General features: G+C 39.5%; 1 protein-coding gene across 10 annotated transcripts in view; it reads left to right on the top strand.

Moving 5' to 3' along the window:
• Positions 1-16,365, top strand: part of EHBP1 (EH domain binding protein 1) — a 410,447-nt gene that overhangs the window by 341,127 nt on the left and 52,955 nt on the right. For 4 of the 10 annotated variants that reach the window (XM_084623076.1, XM_084623078.1, XM_084623073.1 and 1 more), the window contains 2 exons: positions 4,398-4,545; positions 12,607-12,714. In XM_084623076.1, coding sequence (XP_084479202.1) covers positions 4,398-4,545; positions 12,607-12,714 — 256 coding nt within the window. The remainder of the gene's footprint in view (positions 1-4,397; positions 4,546-12,606; positions 12,715-16,365) is intronic. The other 6 variants (XM_084623082.1, XM_084623081.1, XM_084623080.1 and 3 more) reach the window with 3 other exon arrangements.

Raw genomic sequence — 16,365 nt, 5'->3', positions numbered from 1 at the left:
ATTTATTTTCGTGGCTGATCTTTTCCTGCTTAAACATTTGTATAATTAGATATTAAAATCCAGGCCTCATACTCTTTTGTTTACATCAAGTTTATCCTGCTTGGCAAGTCATATTTTGGTCACTACCTGTGTATTTTGGGCTATTCTGAAACTTTAGTACTGAGTACAAAACATAAATGTAATCCCTAGTGTGATCAAAGATTTAATCTGACCAGATGGACAAATTTGAGAAAGATTTTGACTTTCTGCTCTGTTTTGCAACAAGAAAGGCTGGGTTTTTTCCCCTCCTTTCTTTGTTGGAAAAAGCAGAGATCAGGCTATCCCTAGAGAAATGAGCAGGTGTGGCCATTTACAAGCATGTCTGGTTGTATTAAAACCAGCATAAGAAAAGTTTGAAATGGCTTGAATAGATCTGCTAAACAGTTTTAATGTTTCATCCCAAATCCTGTTTACTCAAACAAGAGCCGATCAAGGTCACAGTAAAAACCCAGCCTGGCCAAACCTTTAAATATCTTGTAATTTTATTTTTTAGTTTTAGTCTGTGTTCTGTAGCAAGTGAATAGGTACATTTTGATAATCCTTGCCTCTGGACAAGCACAGAATTCTTTTTCTTTCTGAATGGCTAATAACAGAGCCGTTCTTCCTGTCTAATGATGAAAGGGGTTGGCAGTCAAGTTCTTTTTCTTAGCTGTACTATGTAATCGGGGCATGCAAGGGACAATTTTGAGAGTTATAGCTATGTGAACTGCTATCCATGTTAAGAAGAGTTATATTTTCATTTTATGTTAACACAGATGGATCACTAACTTTAAAACCAATTTATTTTTTTCAGTTCTGTCATTAAAAGATCATTGAGCATGATAAAAAATTTTCTTTTTTTTAACATTAAACAAATGTAGTACATAGTGTTTGTGTAGAGAAAAAAAAATAAAAGTAGATTTTTGGTGCAAACTCAATATTGTACCTGATCCACGTATAACTCCATCAAAAGGCAATTAAAAATCCATAGAAACATTCCTTGAAAATGAACAAGAATAAACATTTTTTTAAAATAAATTTAATGAACGGTATTTGTGGGGATTTGATTGTTGGTTGCTTTCACAAGACACGAGCATTCCGTGTGTTTCAAGGCTGGTCTTTTCTAAATTTCTGATACCATTGAATGACATCATCGGCAGGGTAATGATCTCGGCAACTACACTGACAGTGTCTCACATTCTAATTCACCTTCACAAATCCATGGCATCATTTTTGGCCAAAGTAATGTCAGTCATTGACATTTGCGGCAACTACAAAAAGGACCCCCTAATGGCAGACATTTTTATTTGTTTCTTAAGATCCAAAGACTGCTGAAAGAACAATTGGATAAAGTTGAGGATTGGAGAAGCTTGATTTTCTTGTTCCTGTGAAATGAAACTAGTCCTTTTTCTTCTCCTTCCCCTTAAAAGCAGAAGTCTGCTAGGGGGTTGTAGCTGTGTCAAAGCCGTTGGGATGCCACTGCTGATCACTTTAATTACTAGGACTAAGGAGGATAAAATTAAAAGTAGCACCATTGAAGCAGTGGAAGAAAGCTTGCCGAGATGTCGGTGAACTGTGAAATATAAAAATTGCATACCAATACATTTTTATAGGAAGGAAACAAGGAATTACATTACTTATTCTTGAAGAGTTTGTCCTTAAATGGTGAAGTTTTACTTGCTGTGCATCCATGTGGCAGATTTTTAGACCCTTAGAAAGTAATTGACGTGGAGGAACAGAGTAAACTTTTATATCTTCCCAGCATGGCGGATACATGACAGAGAGATGAAAGATTTACCTAGTTTTCTCTTTAGAATTGGACAGTTTTCTAGCATATGTTGTTGTAATCAGAGTTTTCATGTCCCTTTCTTTCCCTGTTGCAAATTCCATATTTGTGCTTTATGAGCTTTACCAGGTCTTTTTCATGGTTTTTTTTGGAAGGGACAATAAAAATATATTGTTTCACAGTGCACATTTTAAGTTAATTGTTTTCTAACTTGCAACTTTTATATATACTTGAATCATACCTTCAGTGTAATTTAAACTTAGTGGTTCTTCACAATCATTTCCTCCCTCAAAGCTCAAAAATCAACAGTTCAAATAATATATGTATTAAATTGAAGCAATAAGTATGCTGTTTTGCTCTTCTCCGCTAATGATGATTGAATTTTAATTAGCACAAACACAAGCCACAACCATCTATATTTGCTCTAAGAGGATGCTAGTGATTATGCTAATGATTCAGGGATATGAGGTCTCCTCTTTTGAAATCAGCCTACCATATTCCAGGACATCTTGTTCCTAAAGTGTACCTGGCTTGATATTAAATAGGCCATGTACTGTAGTAGATTTAGTTGGATCATAGGAACATTCAGTGTTAAGCTGCCTAGTACTTTAAAATAAGTTTGGTGGATTCCATTTGTAAATTAAATTAATTTAAATTAAAACCACAAATTCACCTGTGTTAGGCGTGACAAGATGGAAATATATTTGAGCACTTTCACTTCATGTAAACTCAAATTTAATTAAGGTTGCCAGATACAGTAGGTTGAAATAAAATTGGTTGCTGTGTTAGTTGGCTGGCTGCACATTAAATTAACCTGATTTATTGTTGTGCATAGTACACATAGAAGGTTTCTAGTTTTCTGTCTTGTGTGGACTTTAACAAATAAGTTTTTGATGGAACTCTTACTCTGTGCCTTCTGGGAAGTTAAGGTGTGAGAAAGCAAACAAAGCAAATATGCCATCCTGCTGAAGAGCTTGCAGGGCCCAAGCAAAATTGTCTTTATAGTGTTAGGACATTAGCAGAAAAGTAAATCAAGGCAATCTGATAGGGAACCAGAATTCTGTCAGTCAGGCTCAAGATACTGTGCTGTGTCCATATACTTTGTTTACTGTAGGGTTTTATGAGTTGTAACTTGCCCATGCAAGCTGTTAATGAGGCTAAATCTTTCTGCTTGAGGATTGAATTACAGCACACCTCTGGGCTAATGGTTATAAACAGAAAGTCCCATTAGGACTGCATTCTGATTCATTCATTTGCATTTTTTCTATTGTACCAAGAACAACGATGAGTAAATAGCTACAAACAAACAATCTACATGGAAATGGCTAAAATGTACCTAATTAGTATTTTGTGCTTGTCTTATTAATGATTGCTTAAACTAAATACCACTTGGTAGCAGGCTCTTACAAAGATTTGCAGGTGTGGAATATTCAATTTCTTGTTTCGTGGGAATGGTGTTTGCCATTTATTGGAAGAAAGTAAGTTGCCAGTACTGCTTTCCAAAATTAGACTAATTGGTTGTATTCTACCAAAATTAAGGCCATCTGCAAAAATCCTGATTTCAACAACTATGTTAGGTCTATGAATTAAGTTTGAGGTAAATTTAACTTAAAGCCACCTGCTTGGTTTTGTTGTATTTATTAGTGTTTATTGTGCACTAGTGGCTTTTAAACTTTTTCTTAAGTTTGAAAAATGCAAGTTTTGATAAACAAAGCTTAAACTCCATTTTCCTCACGTTTCAGTGTATTTCAATAGCTTTGATTAAACCTATATTTTGTAATTTGTTGTGCGTTACTCCATTTCAGAAATATATGCATGAAAAGTTTACTATTTGTTGTAATTAGTTATGTGATTGAAATTTTATAGTCCTATAATGATACGTTTCAATTTTTTAACAGAACATTGTTAAATTGAATGATTCCCTTATGAAAACACTGGATATTTGTTATTGGGTGATATTTGCAATTACTGTACTGTAGCCAACAAAGGGGCATTTTAAAACTAGAGAAATTCTTGTGTGCCCTAGAGTCTCCACCAACAGGTTAAATTTAGGTTAAATTTTATATTTTAAAAAAAAAAGATGCATTACTTGAACAGTGTGAATCACATTCTTCTCTTACTTCAGATTTACATCAGTATAGCATTCTTGACGTCGGTGGAGTTACTTGTGTAACTGAGAGCAGTATCTGACCCCTGATTTTAGTATGATGGTAGAATATTTCTCTCGCTAGTAATTCAGTTTAGTAAAATCCTTTTTGCAGCTATAATAAAAATGTTGTAGCTATTGATAAGAAACAAAAGTTTCTGACAATTGTTTGCATCAGGATATTTTACAAGGTATAATTTTATTTTAAAATGGTTTAAATTACAAATGCTGACATTTTTAATATATGATAATGTTGGCTATGCTAAAAAATCTGATTCCCGTATGTCTTTAAAAATTGTGGTGTGACACCCAACTGATATAGAGCATCCTATTTATAACGTGGGCCAAGCACCATGCTGCAAACCAGTTACTATCATGATGATCAGATTGAGAATGAAATTGCATTTCTGTCAATTACTGAGTTGGCAACTGTTCAATATATCTTAGCAGCAAGATGAAGAGCGACGTCGGCAGCTGAGAGAGAGAGCTCGTCAGCTAATAGCAGAAGCTCGATCTGGAGTGAAGATGTCAGAACTTCCTACCTACGCTGAAATGGCTGCAGAAAAGTTGAAAGAAAGGTCAAAGGCATCTGGAGGTGAGTTAGGGAGCCTCGTATCTTATTCCTGTGGCAACCTAGAAACCAGAAAGGACCTTTTTTGGGGTATCACTTTTATTCACACTTGAAAATGTTGTTGTAAGAAATTGTTGTCCATCAAGTACACATATCAAAAGACTGGCAATGTATAGCTTTTCCAAATCAGGGTTATATAACTTAATTCAAACAGTTAAAAGAATGGTGCATATGTTACAGCAAGAATATGACTATAAAGGTAAAAAATGTTGGCTAATATTGGCCTGTTGAACTACAAATTTGACATTACCTCTGCATTTTTAGACTTGTAAGAAATATTATTCATATAGAAATTGGGTGGCTAAAATCTCCAGAGTTCATTGAAAATGTAGGAGTTAGATGTGACCTCTGGGGGAAAGTACATTATAAAGATTTAAGAAACTTGACTTCAAAACAAAAAACGAGTTAGTACGACTTCTTTCTGAAGGAAAATTTGAAGAAGTTCTCTGGCATTACATTGTTTTCATTCGTTATAACCTGGGAGGTTGGAGTAATAATCTTTTGATTTTAAATGGCAGTCTTTTTGCGTACCACTTACCTTTACAGTTTTTAAGTCGTATATTACTGTAATACTACTAAAGTGACTTTGAAATGTCATTAAAATTCATATATCTGCCAGTGCTTCAAGCTGGAGTAATGTAGTGACATTCAAATTCAAATGGGTACAGAACACATATTTTAGTCCAGGCTCCTTGCTCTTTTAGTGTCTCCTAAATATGCTAAGGAATAATTAATTGTCTCATACTAACCCATAATTGTAGCACAAATGCCCGGTAAATCCAACTTTATATTTATTTTGCTAGATCTACATTCACTGATTATATGTTTTCTTTCTGTGTTCAATACAGTTTTAAATATGTTCTTTTTAGTTAATGTTGCAACTGTCTTGTACCATAGGTCTTCCACTCCCTACTCCATTTAACACTGAAGCACTAAGAATGGCTGGAGAGCAGTTATATGTTTCCATTTAAGTCTGGTCTTTGGTTTACCTCCATTCACCCAGTAAATGAAGCATGGCAGGTGTCTCCAGTGTGGGGCTGTTCTGCAGTACTGAATTCACCCTAAGTAGGGAAAACATGGCCTTGATGTGGAATAAGCTTTTCAGACTTTATGAAAACTCCTCTAAGCTAATGAAAATATTGCTTCAAAGCATGTTCACACTGTGACGTACAATAGCAAACGCCTTTAAAATGGTTACTGCTCATTTTTCCATTGCAGCCTTTCCTAGTTTGTTCCTTATACTTGCATTAAACACTCTGGGCCAAATTTAGACTTGGCTGATGCAGGTATAGTTCCATGAAAGTGCGTAGGCCAAATTCATTGGTGACGTATATAGTAGTATAGATACACGTAACATTTAAGTTAGTTAGAAAACGAGTAAAATGGCAAAGTAGTGTAAATTGCAACCAATTTGGCATTCTTTATGTGACTTAAATATTTATCATTTTTTATCCTGCTTTACTTTATCATTCCTTGCACGCACTGACGTTATCCTTTACACCCACCTGTTAGTTGCTTTTCCTGCTGCACTTCCTCCCTCTACCTCTGAGTATAAAATACACTTGTTTTACACACACTTTGAATGCCAAATTGGTTACAGATTACAGTGCTTTGCCACTTGCACCCACTTTCTGACCAGCTTACACCACCATATATTTCACCATAGAATATGGCTCTCCATGTTTAAAATTTCCATTGAGTTTTTCTGTTAACCAGTCCTTTCTTTCACTAAATTTGTAAGCTCCCTCAAAGATAGCCTTTCATTTGACCCTAGCACAAATAGTCTTGTAGTGTCTGTCTTCCTTTATTCTCTTCAGAATTGTCTCTATCCTAGTGAGGACCAATCTTCATCTCCACTTTCCTAAATAATAAAAACCAAGGGTGAAATCCTGGCTTCAGTGAAGTGAATAGCAACACTCCCACACATTTCAGTGGGGCCAGGATTTCATCCATAGTTTCTCTAATTCTTCTGAATAACTGAGATCCTCAGACTCCTTAATTAGTCTTCCACTTCGTCACTATTTCAAGAACACTTGATACCTCTATTTATTGCAAGCTATATCTGCTATTTAATATCATTGTTTAGCAGTATATGAATAAGATTTTAGATCAAGATTCTGTCATTCTTACTCACGTTGAGTACTAACTCTTTACATGTGTGGTTGCACCAAGTTCCGAGATGACTAATTGCAGAGTAAGTTAGGATGCCACAGGAGTAGGGTGTCAAAATCTGACTACTTGAGTTTTCATCACCATCACATCTACTATTAAATTATCAATTGTATTTTTTCTTGTATGCCCATCTAGTATATTTTCTATTTTTATATATACTATGCCCAGCATCATAGAATCATAGAATATCAGGGTTGGAAGGGACCTCAGGAGGTCATCTAGTCCAACCCCCTGCTCAAAGCAGGACCAATCCCCAATTAAATCATCCCAGCCAGGGCTTTGTCAAGCCTGACCTTAAAAACTTCTAAGGAAGGAGATTCTGCCACCTCCCTAGGTAACGCATTCCAGTGTTTCACCACCCTCCTTCTGAAAATTTTTTTCCTAATATCCAACCTAAACCTCCCCCACTGCAACTTGAGACCATTACTCCTTGTCCTGTCCTCTTCTACCACTGAGAATAGTCTAGAACCATCCTCTCTGGAACCTCTCAGGTAGTTGAAAGCAGCTATCAAATCCCCCCTGTTCTTCTCTTCTGCAGACTAAACAATCCCAGTTCCCTCAGCCTCTCCTCATAAGTCATGTGTTCCAGACCCCTAATCATTTTTGTTGCCCTTCGCTGGACTCTCTCCAATTTATCCACATCCTTCTTATAGTGTGGGGCCCAAAACTGGACACAGTACTCCAGATGAGGCCTCACCAATGGTCACTGGTTTACATCTCCTACATTGATTTTGTCTGTCTGTATCGTAATCTGGGCAAGTTATTTGGACTTTTATTGCACTTCTATTTTGTGGTTTCTGTCCACTCTGATTCCCCCTTACTCTTATTTATGTGAAAATTTATCACTTTCCTACGTGTTCATTCTCCCACATTTTTCACATAAAGTGAACAATAACCATCTTATTACTTATTTTTGTGGTACATACTCAACCTTCTCCACATTATTCCATCTCATCATTCACAGTATGTCTTTGTTTTCCAAATCATTATTTACTCAAGTAGCTTCTCCTCCTCCTAACTAGGGGCCTTACTTGTTAACTTTACTAAGGAACAGTTGAGTGAGACTGTGCTAGCATTTTTTAAAATCCAAGTAAGTTACAATAGCCCAGATCCTCAAAAGTATTTAGGCACCTAACTCCCATTGATTTTGATTGTGGTACAACACTTAAATATCTTTGAGGATCTGGGCCTATATGTCTACCACTTATTCCTTCAGTTCTTTATTTGCTAAAAATATTCAGATTTAATAGACAAGATCTTTTTTGTGAATATGGTCTGAGTTCTATCCTTACTTACATTATACGTATGCAAGTGTTCTGTTTCTGTTTTGTAGCAGTAGATTCCCCTATATGATGCTTAAGTCAAGCTTACAATAATTTTCTAGATCATTTTAGAATCTAAATCATAAATCTCTTCTTACTACATATTTAATAAGCCTCTCTCTCTATGTATATATTGATTCAGACATCCCGATTTCAAAAAACAGGTATTAAATAAATCTACTAGACTCTTCTCTCTTTTTTCACTTCAGAAAGATGGTACTTGTCCATTTCTAATGTTTTAAATTTTTTTAATGAATTTCTTGTTCACCTTTGTTGGTGAAATTCTAATCGCCTTCAATATTTCTATTTACTTATTGAGAAATTTGTGTTTTGGCATTAATAGTACAGCCTTATTTGAAAGCCTTGATTTAATCATGACCTAGAAAATCCATTTGCCTATTGCAAATAGAAAACTTTCCTGGATAAATAGCATCAACACCTGCAGAATACAAGCTCTCTGGCAGCTGTTTAGTAGGGGGAGATATGGGAGGAGGAGAAAGGGGCAGAGAGAGAATATTCCTTCTCCCTTATGGCAGATAGAAGCATTTGCGGTTGAGGCTTCAAATACAGTAGATTTCTACTAGCTGGAGGCTGATAAGTTGAGCCCTTGAGTTTGGTCCTGGAACATCACCCTGATAAGAATCCAAACACCCTCCCCTTTCCCAGCAGCTCAGGAGCAGTAGAGTTAGCCTCTTATCTGGGTATAGTCCTTGAACAGTGAGGCCCCATCTTTCACATCTGTGATTTGCAAGTATGTTAAGTTCATTGACTATTAGGTTTCTGCCCTATATCCAACCTAGGATAGTATGTTTGTGAGGGGGAGGTTGATTAGGCAGATGTGGGGGAGTGGGCAGGAAAGAGAGGGAACAATTAATGAGACACATTAGAAAAGATCAGTATGGTATTGAGTGAGAGTAGTATTTTGGTGAATAAATACAGACCAAAAATATGGGGGAGGAGATAGAGAACACAATGTAAGAAATGAAAAACAGGGGAGGCGGGTAGAGGGAGAGTGAAAAATAAAAGAGGAAACAGGCATTGAAAGCAGCTCAGGAAAAGATACACCATGATCTGTTATAGCAAAACAAAAACAAACAAACAAACAAAAAGAGTAGGGTTAAAAAAAAGAAGGGATGGAAGCACTGAGAAAAGCAAGAGAGATGTAGTAAGTTACTATTTAAAAAATATATTAGAGAGTTAGTTGACAATGTTGTTATAATTTTATATAGTATACAGTAAACACTGAACAATTGTTTTGCTCCTTTAAGATGTCTACACTACAAAAAAAAAAAACACCCCACACCAGTGAGTCTGAGCCCTGGTCCACAGACTTGGGCTTGCAAGGCTCAGGCAATGGCACTAAAAAGAGTCACATAGACATTCCTGCTGAGGCTGGAAGTCAGGCTCTGACATCAACTCCCCTTCCTCTCCCCAGGCTTCAGAGCTCAAGCTCCAGCCCAGAATGTCTACTTGGCTATTTTCAGCATCCTAGCACAGCACACCATGAGTTCGTGTCTGCAGACCTGGGCTCTGAGATTCACTACCCCTGGGATTTTTTTGCTATAGACATTCCCTTAAATACTGGGTGAATGGCTTTGGTGGTATCCTAGGGAGGACATAGCAGCACAGGTGTCCTCACCCAGACTTAGTCCTTGAGCTAGTAGGTATCAAGTAAACATTTCAAGTCCTGGATTTAATTTTTTTTTTAGCAATATCTACCTTCCTTTGCAATTATCACTAAAGGCCCTACTGTCTTGTCTTAACCTCGGGTTGCTTAAATACATGAAATATTTGATTTCTGCTTTCTGTCTTCCTTTTCTTCTCCACTTTGCTTTCTTTGTCAGTGTTCATACTCTACAAACTCCATTCTGTAATCTTAAAGCCAACTCTGTACCTGATGTTTTAAAACAAAGCCATGTGAACATAGCGTCACAGTGACGGCTGTGGAGACTAAAGACCTCTCCTTGTCTCCAGAGCCAGTACAGTATAGACAGCAGTAGTGCAAGCTTGCTCACACTTTACCTGCCAATCTGTCTCAACCAGGGCTAGCCTTACGGGTGGGCGACATGGTAGTGCCATGGTCAGGGGGTTACTATCCAAGTGCCGCAAGCTGGCAGGCCGGCCGGAGCAGGAGTGAATGCTCACGAGCCTAGGGCTGGAACCCCAACTTGGGGGAGGCGATGCCACTGGAGTTTCCAGCCTGGTGGGGAGGCGCAGGCAGCAGGGCTAGGCCCTGCAGACCCAGGGGACCAGCCCCTGGGGTCCCCCCCCACACCCTCCGTGCACCTGCTCACCACGTGGTAGGTGGTTAGGGGGTTGTGTGGCCCAGGGAGCCCCCGGAGCTCAGAAACTCCTCCCCATGCAGCCCGTCCAGGCTCCAGGACCAGAAGCTGGTCCTCATGCTCTGTGCCCCACGCTGCTGTTCTCAAACTCAAAGAAAGGGTGCTAAAATAGAAATTTGCTCAGGGCACCATTTGCCCTAAGGCCAGCCCTGGGCTCAACCCTGACAAAAGCCTTGTCTGCACAAGGAAATAGTACCTATTTAATTAATCGGTTTAGAAGCTGATGCCATTGGTTTAGACATTGATGTAGTTAAATTGGTGCCACCCCTTTTTGTGTAGATGCTCTTAAATCAGTTCAAGAGTACCATATATCAATTTAGCTTAAGATGGTAAGGAATCAACTTAAGCTAAATTGATATAAGGTACTCTTGAACTGAAATAAGAGGGTCCCCACAAGGGTGTTGCACCATTTTAATTAAATCATTTTCTAAACTGATTGAGTTAAATTGGTATAATTTTCTCATGTAAGTGAGTCCTTTAGAGGTATGTGTGAGAGGATAATTCAGGCTGCTTGTCCAGACCTGACAACTCCAATCAAATCTGGTATTAGAGTTACCCCACACATCTTCCTCTGCCCACCCCACTCCACCATCTACATTGCAGAACTCCTGACTTTGTTTATTGACTCAGGTGGACTGGTTGCTGATGTATTTCAAAATGCTTTGCTCCTCTCCATTGTAGCAAGAGCCACACTTGGAATGAGCAAAGCTGCACAAAGAACATTAGCAACTGTGTTTGGATGTTTCGACAGTCTAAAGAGGAAGGAAGAGTGCAACTGATGTAGAAGGAAGAGTAGCAGCAAAAAAAAAAAATAGCCTTGAAGAATGTGAATTACAGTGATTGTAAAGATGAGCAGGTGGACAAAATAAACAGCTGTATTATGTATTCCTCCCTGGAAATCTTAAAAAGTTCTGTTGTCAATAGATGTGGACCTGAGTTGCAGGATCTGTACATGCCCAAAGTTCAGGGGGTTGGTTTAGCCTACTACAGAGCTAGGGATTAGGCTTTATAGTTCTGATCCAGATCCAAACTTCACAAAATTGGGGGGGGGGGTGTTCAAGGTTACAGTTTGGGGTCTAGACAGTTTCTAACTACCATATTTAGACTCCTCTGTGTTTGGCTGAGTTGGAAATGTATCAAAGTAAGTTTTCACTAACCTGTGTAACCTCCAATTTTAAGTAATAGTTATTCTCCAGTACTGCCGTTTTCCCACGTTCGTTTTAATTGTCTCCAACTTTCCTTCATATGAAAGCCATCCTCTTTCTCTTTCCAGTCTCTAAATACGCCTGAGTCCATTTCTTATGCACATACATGCCAAACAGCAAAAGGCTTCACTTAAAGAAACTAGAAATTATTAAATAAAATGTAGCTAAACATTTTGAAGGTGTTACCCAGCTTTTTTTAATGTCACTTATTTTAATTTCACTGTACATACAGTATATGGTTTCTCAGTAAAATAAGGAAAGTAGGGATCAGGACTTTTCATGAATTCTGTTCCTGGCTCTGTCACTTGTTCATCGCTTGACCTTCCTTAAGTCACCTACCCTTTCTATGCCTTGGTTTTACTCATCTGCAAAATGAGGATAATAGTATCTGCCTACTTCATGGGAATGTTATGGGGCTTATTTAATTAATGTTTGTAAACTGCTTTGAGATGCTCAATGGAAGGGCCCCATGAAAGTGCAAAGTATAATGAAGATTATTTATTAAAACTTTGCATTCCTTGCCAACTGGCCTCACCATTCAAACTGGTGCTGTGACAGAGCAGTAGGGTGTCTGCTTCTAAGGATTATTCTCATAATGTGTTACTGTATCAAAGATCAGCCAGAAGGACAAGGTGATTCACACATAGCCTGTTCGAATGCTGAAGGATGTAAGAAAAAAAATATAACTTATGTGTTCTTTGACATTGGTCAGACATCCAGCCCAATTGAAGTCTGTACCTGAGGCCAAATTCTGCCCTGATTACATCCATTGCACCTCCACTGTGTGTACATACTGAATTGCATCAGTTTAAAGATATACCTAATAGTGAAAACCAGGAAATCTCCCTGCAGACTGATTTTGTTAACTTCAGTTTGCATTTCTTGCCATAGTGGTGCTCAACTGTCACTAAACCACTAATGTTTCTACTGGGATGGTGCATGAACAAGATAAAGTACTAACGTTGACACTACATGTTCCTACAGATGAGGATGATAATACTGAGATAAATACTAATGAGGAGATTCCTGAATGCTCTATTACTGAAGGTGGAGATGAACTTACTAACCCAGAAAATGACCTTGATTCTACTGGTAATTTAAATAATGGCTGTTTTGTGCACTTTGCATGACTGACATTTCTTCATCATCATATCAATGTGTCTTTTATCTGTTTAGTAATGTTAGCCTAGCTTTGTGTCTTTTTAAATCTTTTTAACTCTTAAGTTCATTTCACTTTCCTGAATTATTTACTTTCATGTTTATTATTGCTTCAAATTTAAGATCAACAACAAAAGAAATATTTCAAATAATGAAGGATTCCAATGTGTGTTCCTGTTCGGAGATAAGGTGTGATTGCACTAACTGCACCAGCCAAGCCATGCAGGTTTTTGTGTTCACAAGTCTGTTGAGGGATTGCACATGAAGGGGTTGAGTGCATGTTCATTTTTTCTGCTGGTCACTGTTCATTTATTTATGTATTATGTATTTGTGCCCAGATTATAGAGCACAAATTCTGTTCAGAATTACACCCTGTGCAGTCCCACTGAGTTCCTCCCAGTGGGGTCGTATGAGGTGTAAACCAGGACAGAATGGGCCCTAGGTGGTTTACAAAGTAAAAATAACAGCTTTTTCTATACCAAATGTTAGAATAATTAATATTATTAGAGTGGCCTGTACATGACCACTTTGCATGCTTGCCAAATAATAATAATACATAAGGATGATAACCCCTCATTAGAATTTTAAACCACGGAAGCTTGAGTTCAGATTCCTTCACTGACACAACTGTGTGAGAATATTTTAGCCATAGGGGTATTCTCTCAGGTAACTAGAAGTCAGGTTTTCAAAGATATTTGGATGTCTACAAATTCAGATAAGCTCATAATGGAATTTTCCAAAGTCTCTTAGTCAGTCAGGCACCTAACCTGCTTAGGCACTTTTGAAAATCTCACAGCATCCACATACTTGTCTAAATGGCTCTCTGATCCTGTAGTGCTATAGAGCCATTGGAGGGGCTTATACTCTGTCCACCCTGCCTGCTGCCAGTGTAGTAGGAAAAGGGAGTATGCTCAGTTCACCCCTTTGCTATGGTATACCACATGGCTGCTTTTTTGGCTTAATGTGGCCCCATTACAAGTTGGCTTAAGTTAGAGCAGCCCAGAGAAGTATGGCATGCATGGAGCAGCACCAGGAACAAGGGTGTGCTACGGAGAGCCTTTAGCCATCCTGTGACTGAGGGCTTGTCTACCTGGTGGGATAAGGCGCTCTAGGAGGGTGTGATTTCTAAACTGCACTAATGTGTTGGGCATTAATTTGTCCATGTAGACCCTGGTGGTGCACACTAAAAGTTCCCCAGTGTATTTTAACATAATACTGTTTCAAACAGCACTGTATGAAAGTGCATCAGGAAGGTCTACACAGAGCAATGAACATGCAACATGTAGACCCCCCCCCCCCCCATGAAGCACATTACCCCACCATGGAGACAAGTCCTCACATTCTGTCTACACTGGTTAGACCCATGGATCTGGCCCATTGTATACTAAATCAAAATGCTTTACTTAATATGCGGCTCTTTGTACACTAAATTGATGATAATCTGTACATCACTTTGTTTACAATGGTTACATATGTCAGTTGATCATGTCTTGGATGAAGTGAATTGGGTGTTTTGAGCTCCAGGAACAAATAATTAAATACTTCCATTTGAAATATCACTCAGAGCAGGCTAATGTGCAGGCCTAATATGCTTGAATCACATCATTTATTATTTCTGCTTTGATATTTTCTGTGCAGAAAATATATTGAATATTTCCAATGTTAGGGTTAAACTGATGTTTAAAAGATTCATGGATTTTAAGGCTAAAAGAAACTATTGTGATCATCTAGTCTGAGTGCCTGAAATAGAAGCCTATCAAAAGATTTTCCAGTAAATATTGGTTCTTTGAGAAGTGTCCCTATGGGTGCTCCACTGTAGGTGCACTTGCATCCCTGCACTGCTGATCGAAGAACTTCAGTAGCAGCATCCATTGGGCCCGCACATGCGCTGTTCCCCCTCATGCTGCACCATGAAGCTAGTCAGCACGCAAGGCTAACCCCCCTCAGTTCCTTCTCAACTGCCCCTGGCTAGACATAGAGCCAGTAGCAGTCTGTTCAAACTATTTGCTTCGCAGTTAGAAAGTTTTCCCAGTTATAATTCTAGCTGTAGTTCTAGTTATAATTCTTCTTTTCTTTTTCTGGACTTTTTCCCATTGGGGACCCTTCCCCTTAGCGGGGTATGCCCGGCTCCCTTGGCTTCAAGAAGTGCCACACCTGGAATGAGGCAGTCCCGGTCGTGGATAAGCACTCTGTGTACCCTTTGCCAGCAGCTCGGGCTGAGTTCCGAGAGCTCCACCAGAAAATCATCTTCATTGAGGCAACTTTCCAACCTCAGTCTCCTGGCGGACATGAATCTTCCCCACAATCGTTGACATCCAAGAGAAGTGGGTTGAAGAAGTAGGCCAGGGACCCCTCTCACAAGTTCTCTAAAAAAGAGAGTCCCCTAAGTAAGTCCAGAGATAGCTGCAAACGATCGCCATTTCGCTTGGTATCCTCAGCACCGAGACTATCTCAGTCCAGGACCCATGCCTCACTATGGCCATCGGCTCCCAGTACTGCTGACGGGCCCATGGACCCTATGGGCAAGGGCACCAAGTCGTCTTGTCCCTTGGTACTGAGTAAGCACCCTAAGAAGACGCTCCTGGTACATGAATTGGCCTCAGTACTGCCAGCAGCAGTTGACCCGGCACCGGAGAGACCAGTGCAGACAGGGTCTCCATCCTCCCATCTCCCGACACTGGGACATTCGGCACTGGCAGAATTCCACCAAAGCAGAGACCTCAGCATACATCATGGCACCAAGCTTTTACTGGACACGGAGGATATCGCCATGCCATGCCCCTCCACTGTCTACCAAGGGTTCAGATAATGAGTCAGAGGAGATGGTCTCACAGTACTCCTCCCAAGCTCCATATGAGACCCACTACCAACAAGGCCTGAGAATGTACCCACAGATGGCTCTACCAACACCACATCTTGGTACAGCCACCTGTGAGTACCTCCACCAGGCCCTATGCACCACTATGGCAATACTGGGATCTTTGGGTAGCACACCGACAGCCTGCTTCTCGAGCTTCAAGCCTGAGAACACTCCAGGCACACACCCTTGGCCACAGCATCCAGGACCTTGGAACTGCCTCAGGAGATAGAGGAACAGGAAGCCAGTCCTGAGAAGGACATAACACGAAAGACCATGTCCTCCTCTTCTCTGGTCGAAGTCGTTATGCCTCCCCAACCATCTCTGGCAGACGGGTTCCACCTTTTCCAGGAGCTGGCGAAGAGGGTGGTGGACACGCTCCACATACCACTAGAGGAGGTCAAGGACACCCACTATCAGCTTCTTGATATTCTCCACTTTTCATCCTCCTCAAAGATTGCCCTCCCAATTAATGAAGCCATTTTAGACCGGGCAAAAACAGTGTGGCAAACCCCGGCATTGGTGGTGCAAAATTGAAGATGTATGGACAAAAAATATGTCCTTAGCAAGGAATCAGAATTCCTCTTTTCCCACCCTCCACACAATTCCATCATGGTGGACACTGTCAATTCCCGTTGCCGACAACACCGGTCCAGAGTTATGTCCTATGACAGGAATTGGAAGCACCTTGATCTTTTCAGTAGAAAGGCGTATTCCTCGTCCACCTT

The sequence above is a fragment of the Lepidochelys olivacea genome (genome assembly GCF_965140295.1).
Source record: "Lepidochelys olivacea isolate rLepOli2 genome assembly, chromosome: 3".
In the NCBI taxonomy this organism is placed as follows: Eukaryota; Metazoa; Chordata; order Testudines; family Cheloniidae; genus Lepidochelys; species Lepidochelys olivacea.
Note: the sequence above shows the minus strand (reverse complement) of the source record. Positions and strands in the feature narration are given on the sequence as shown.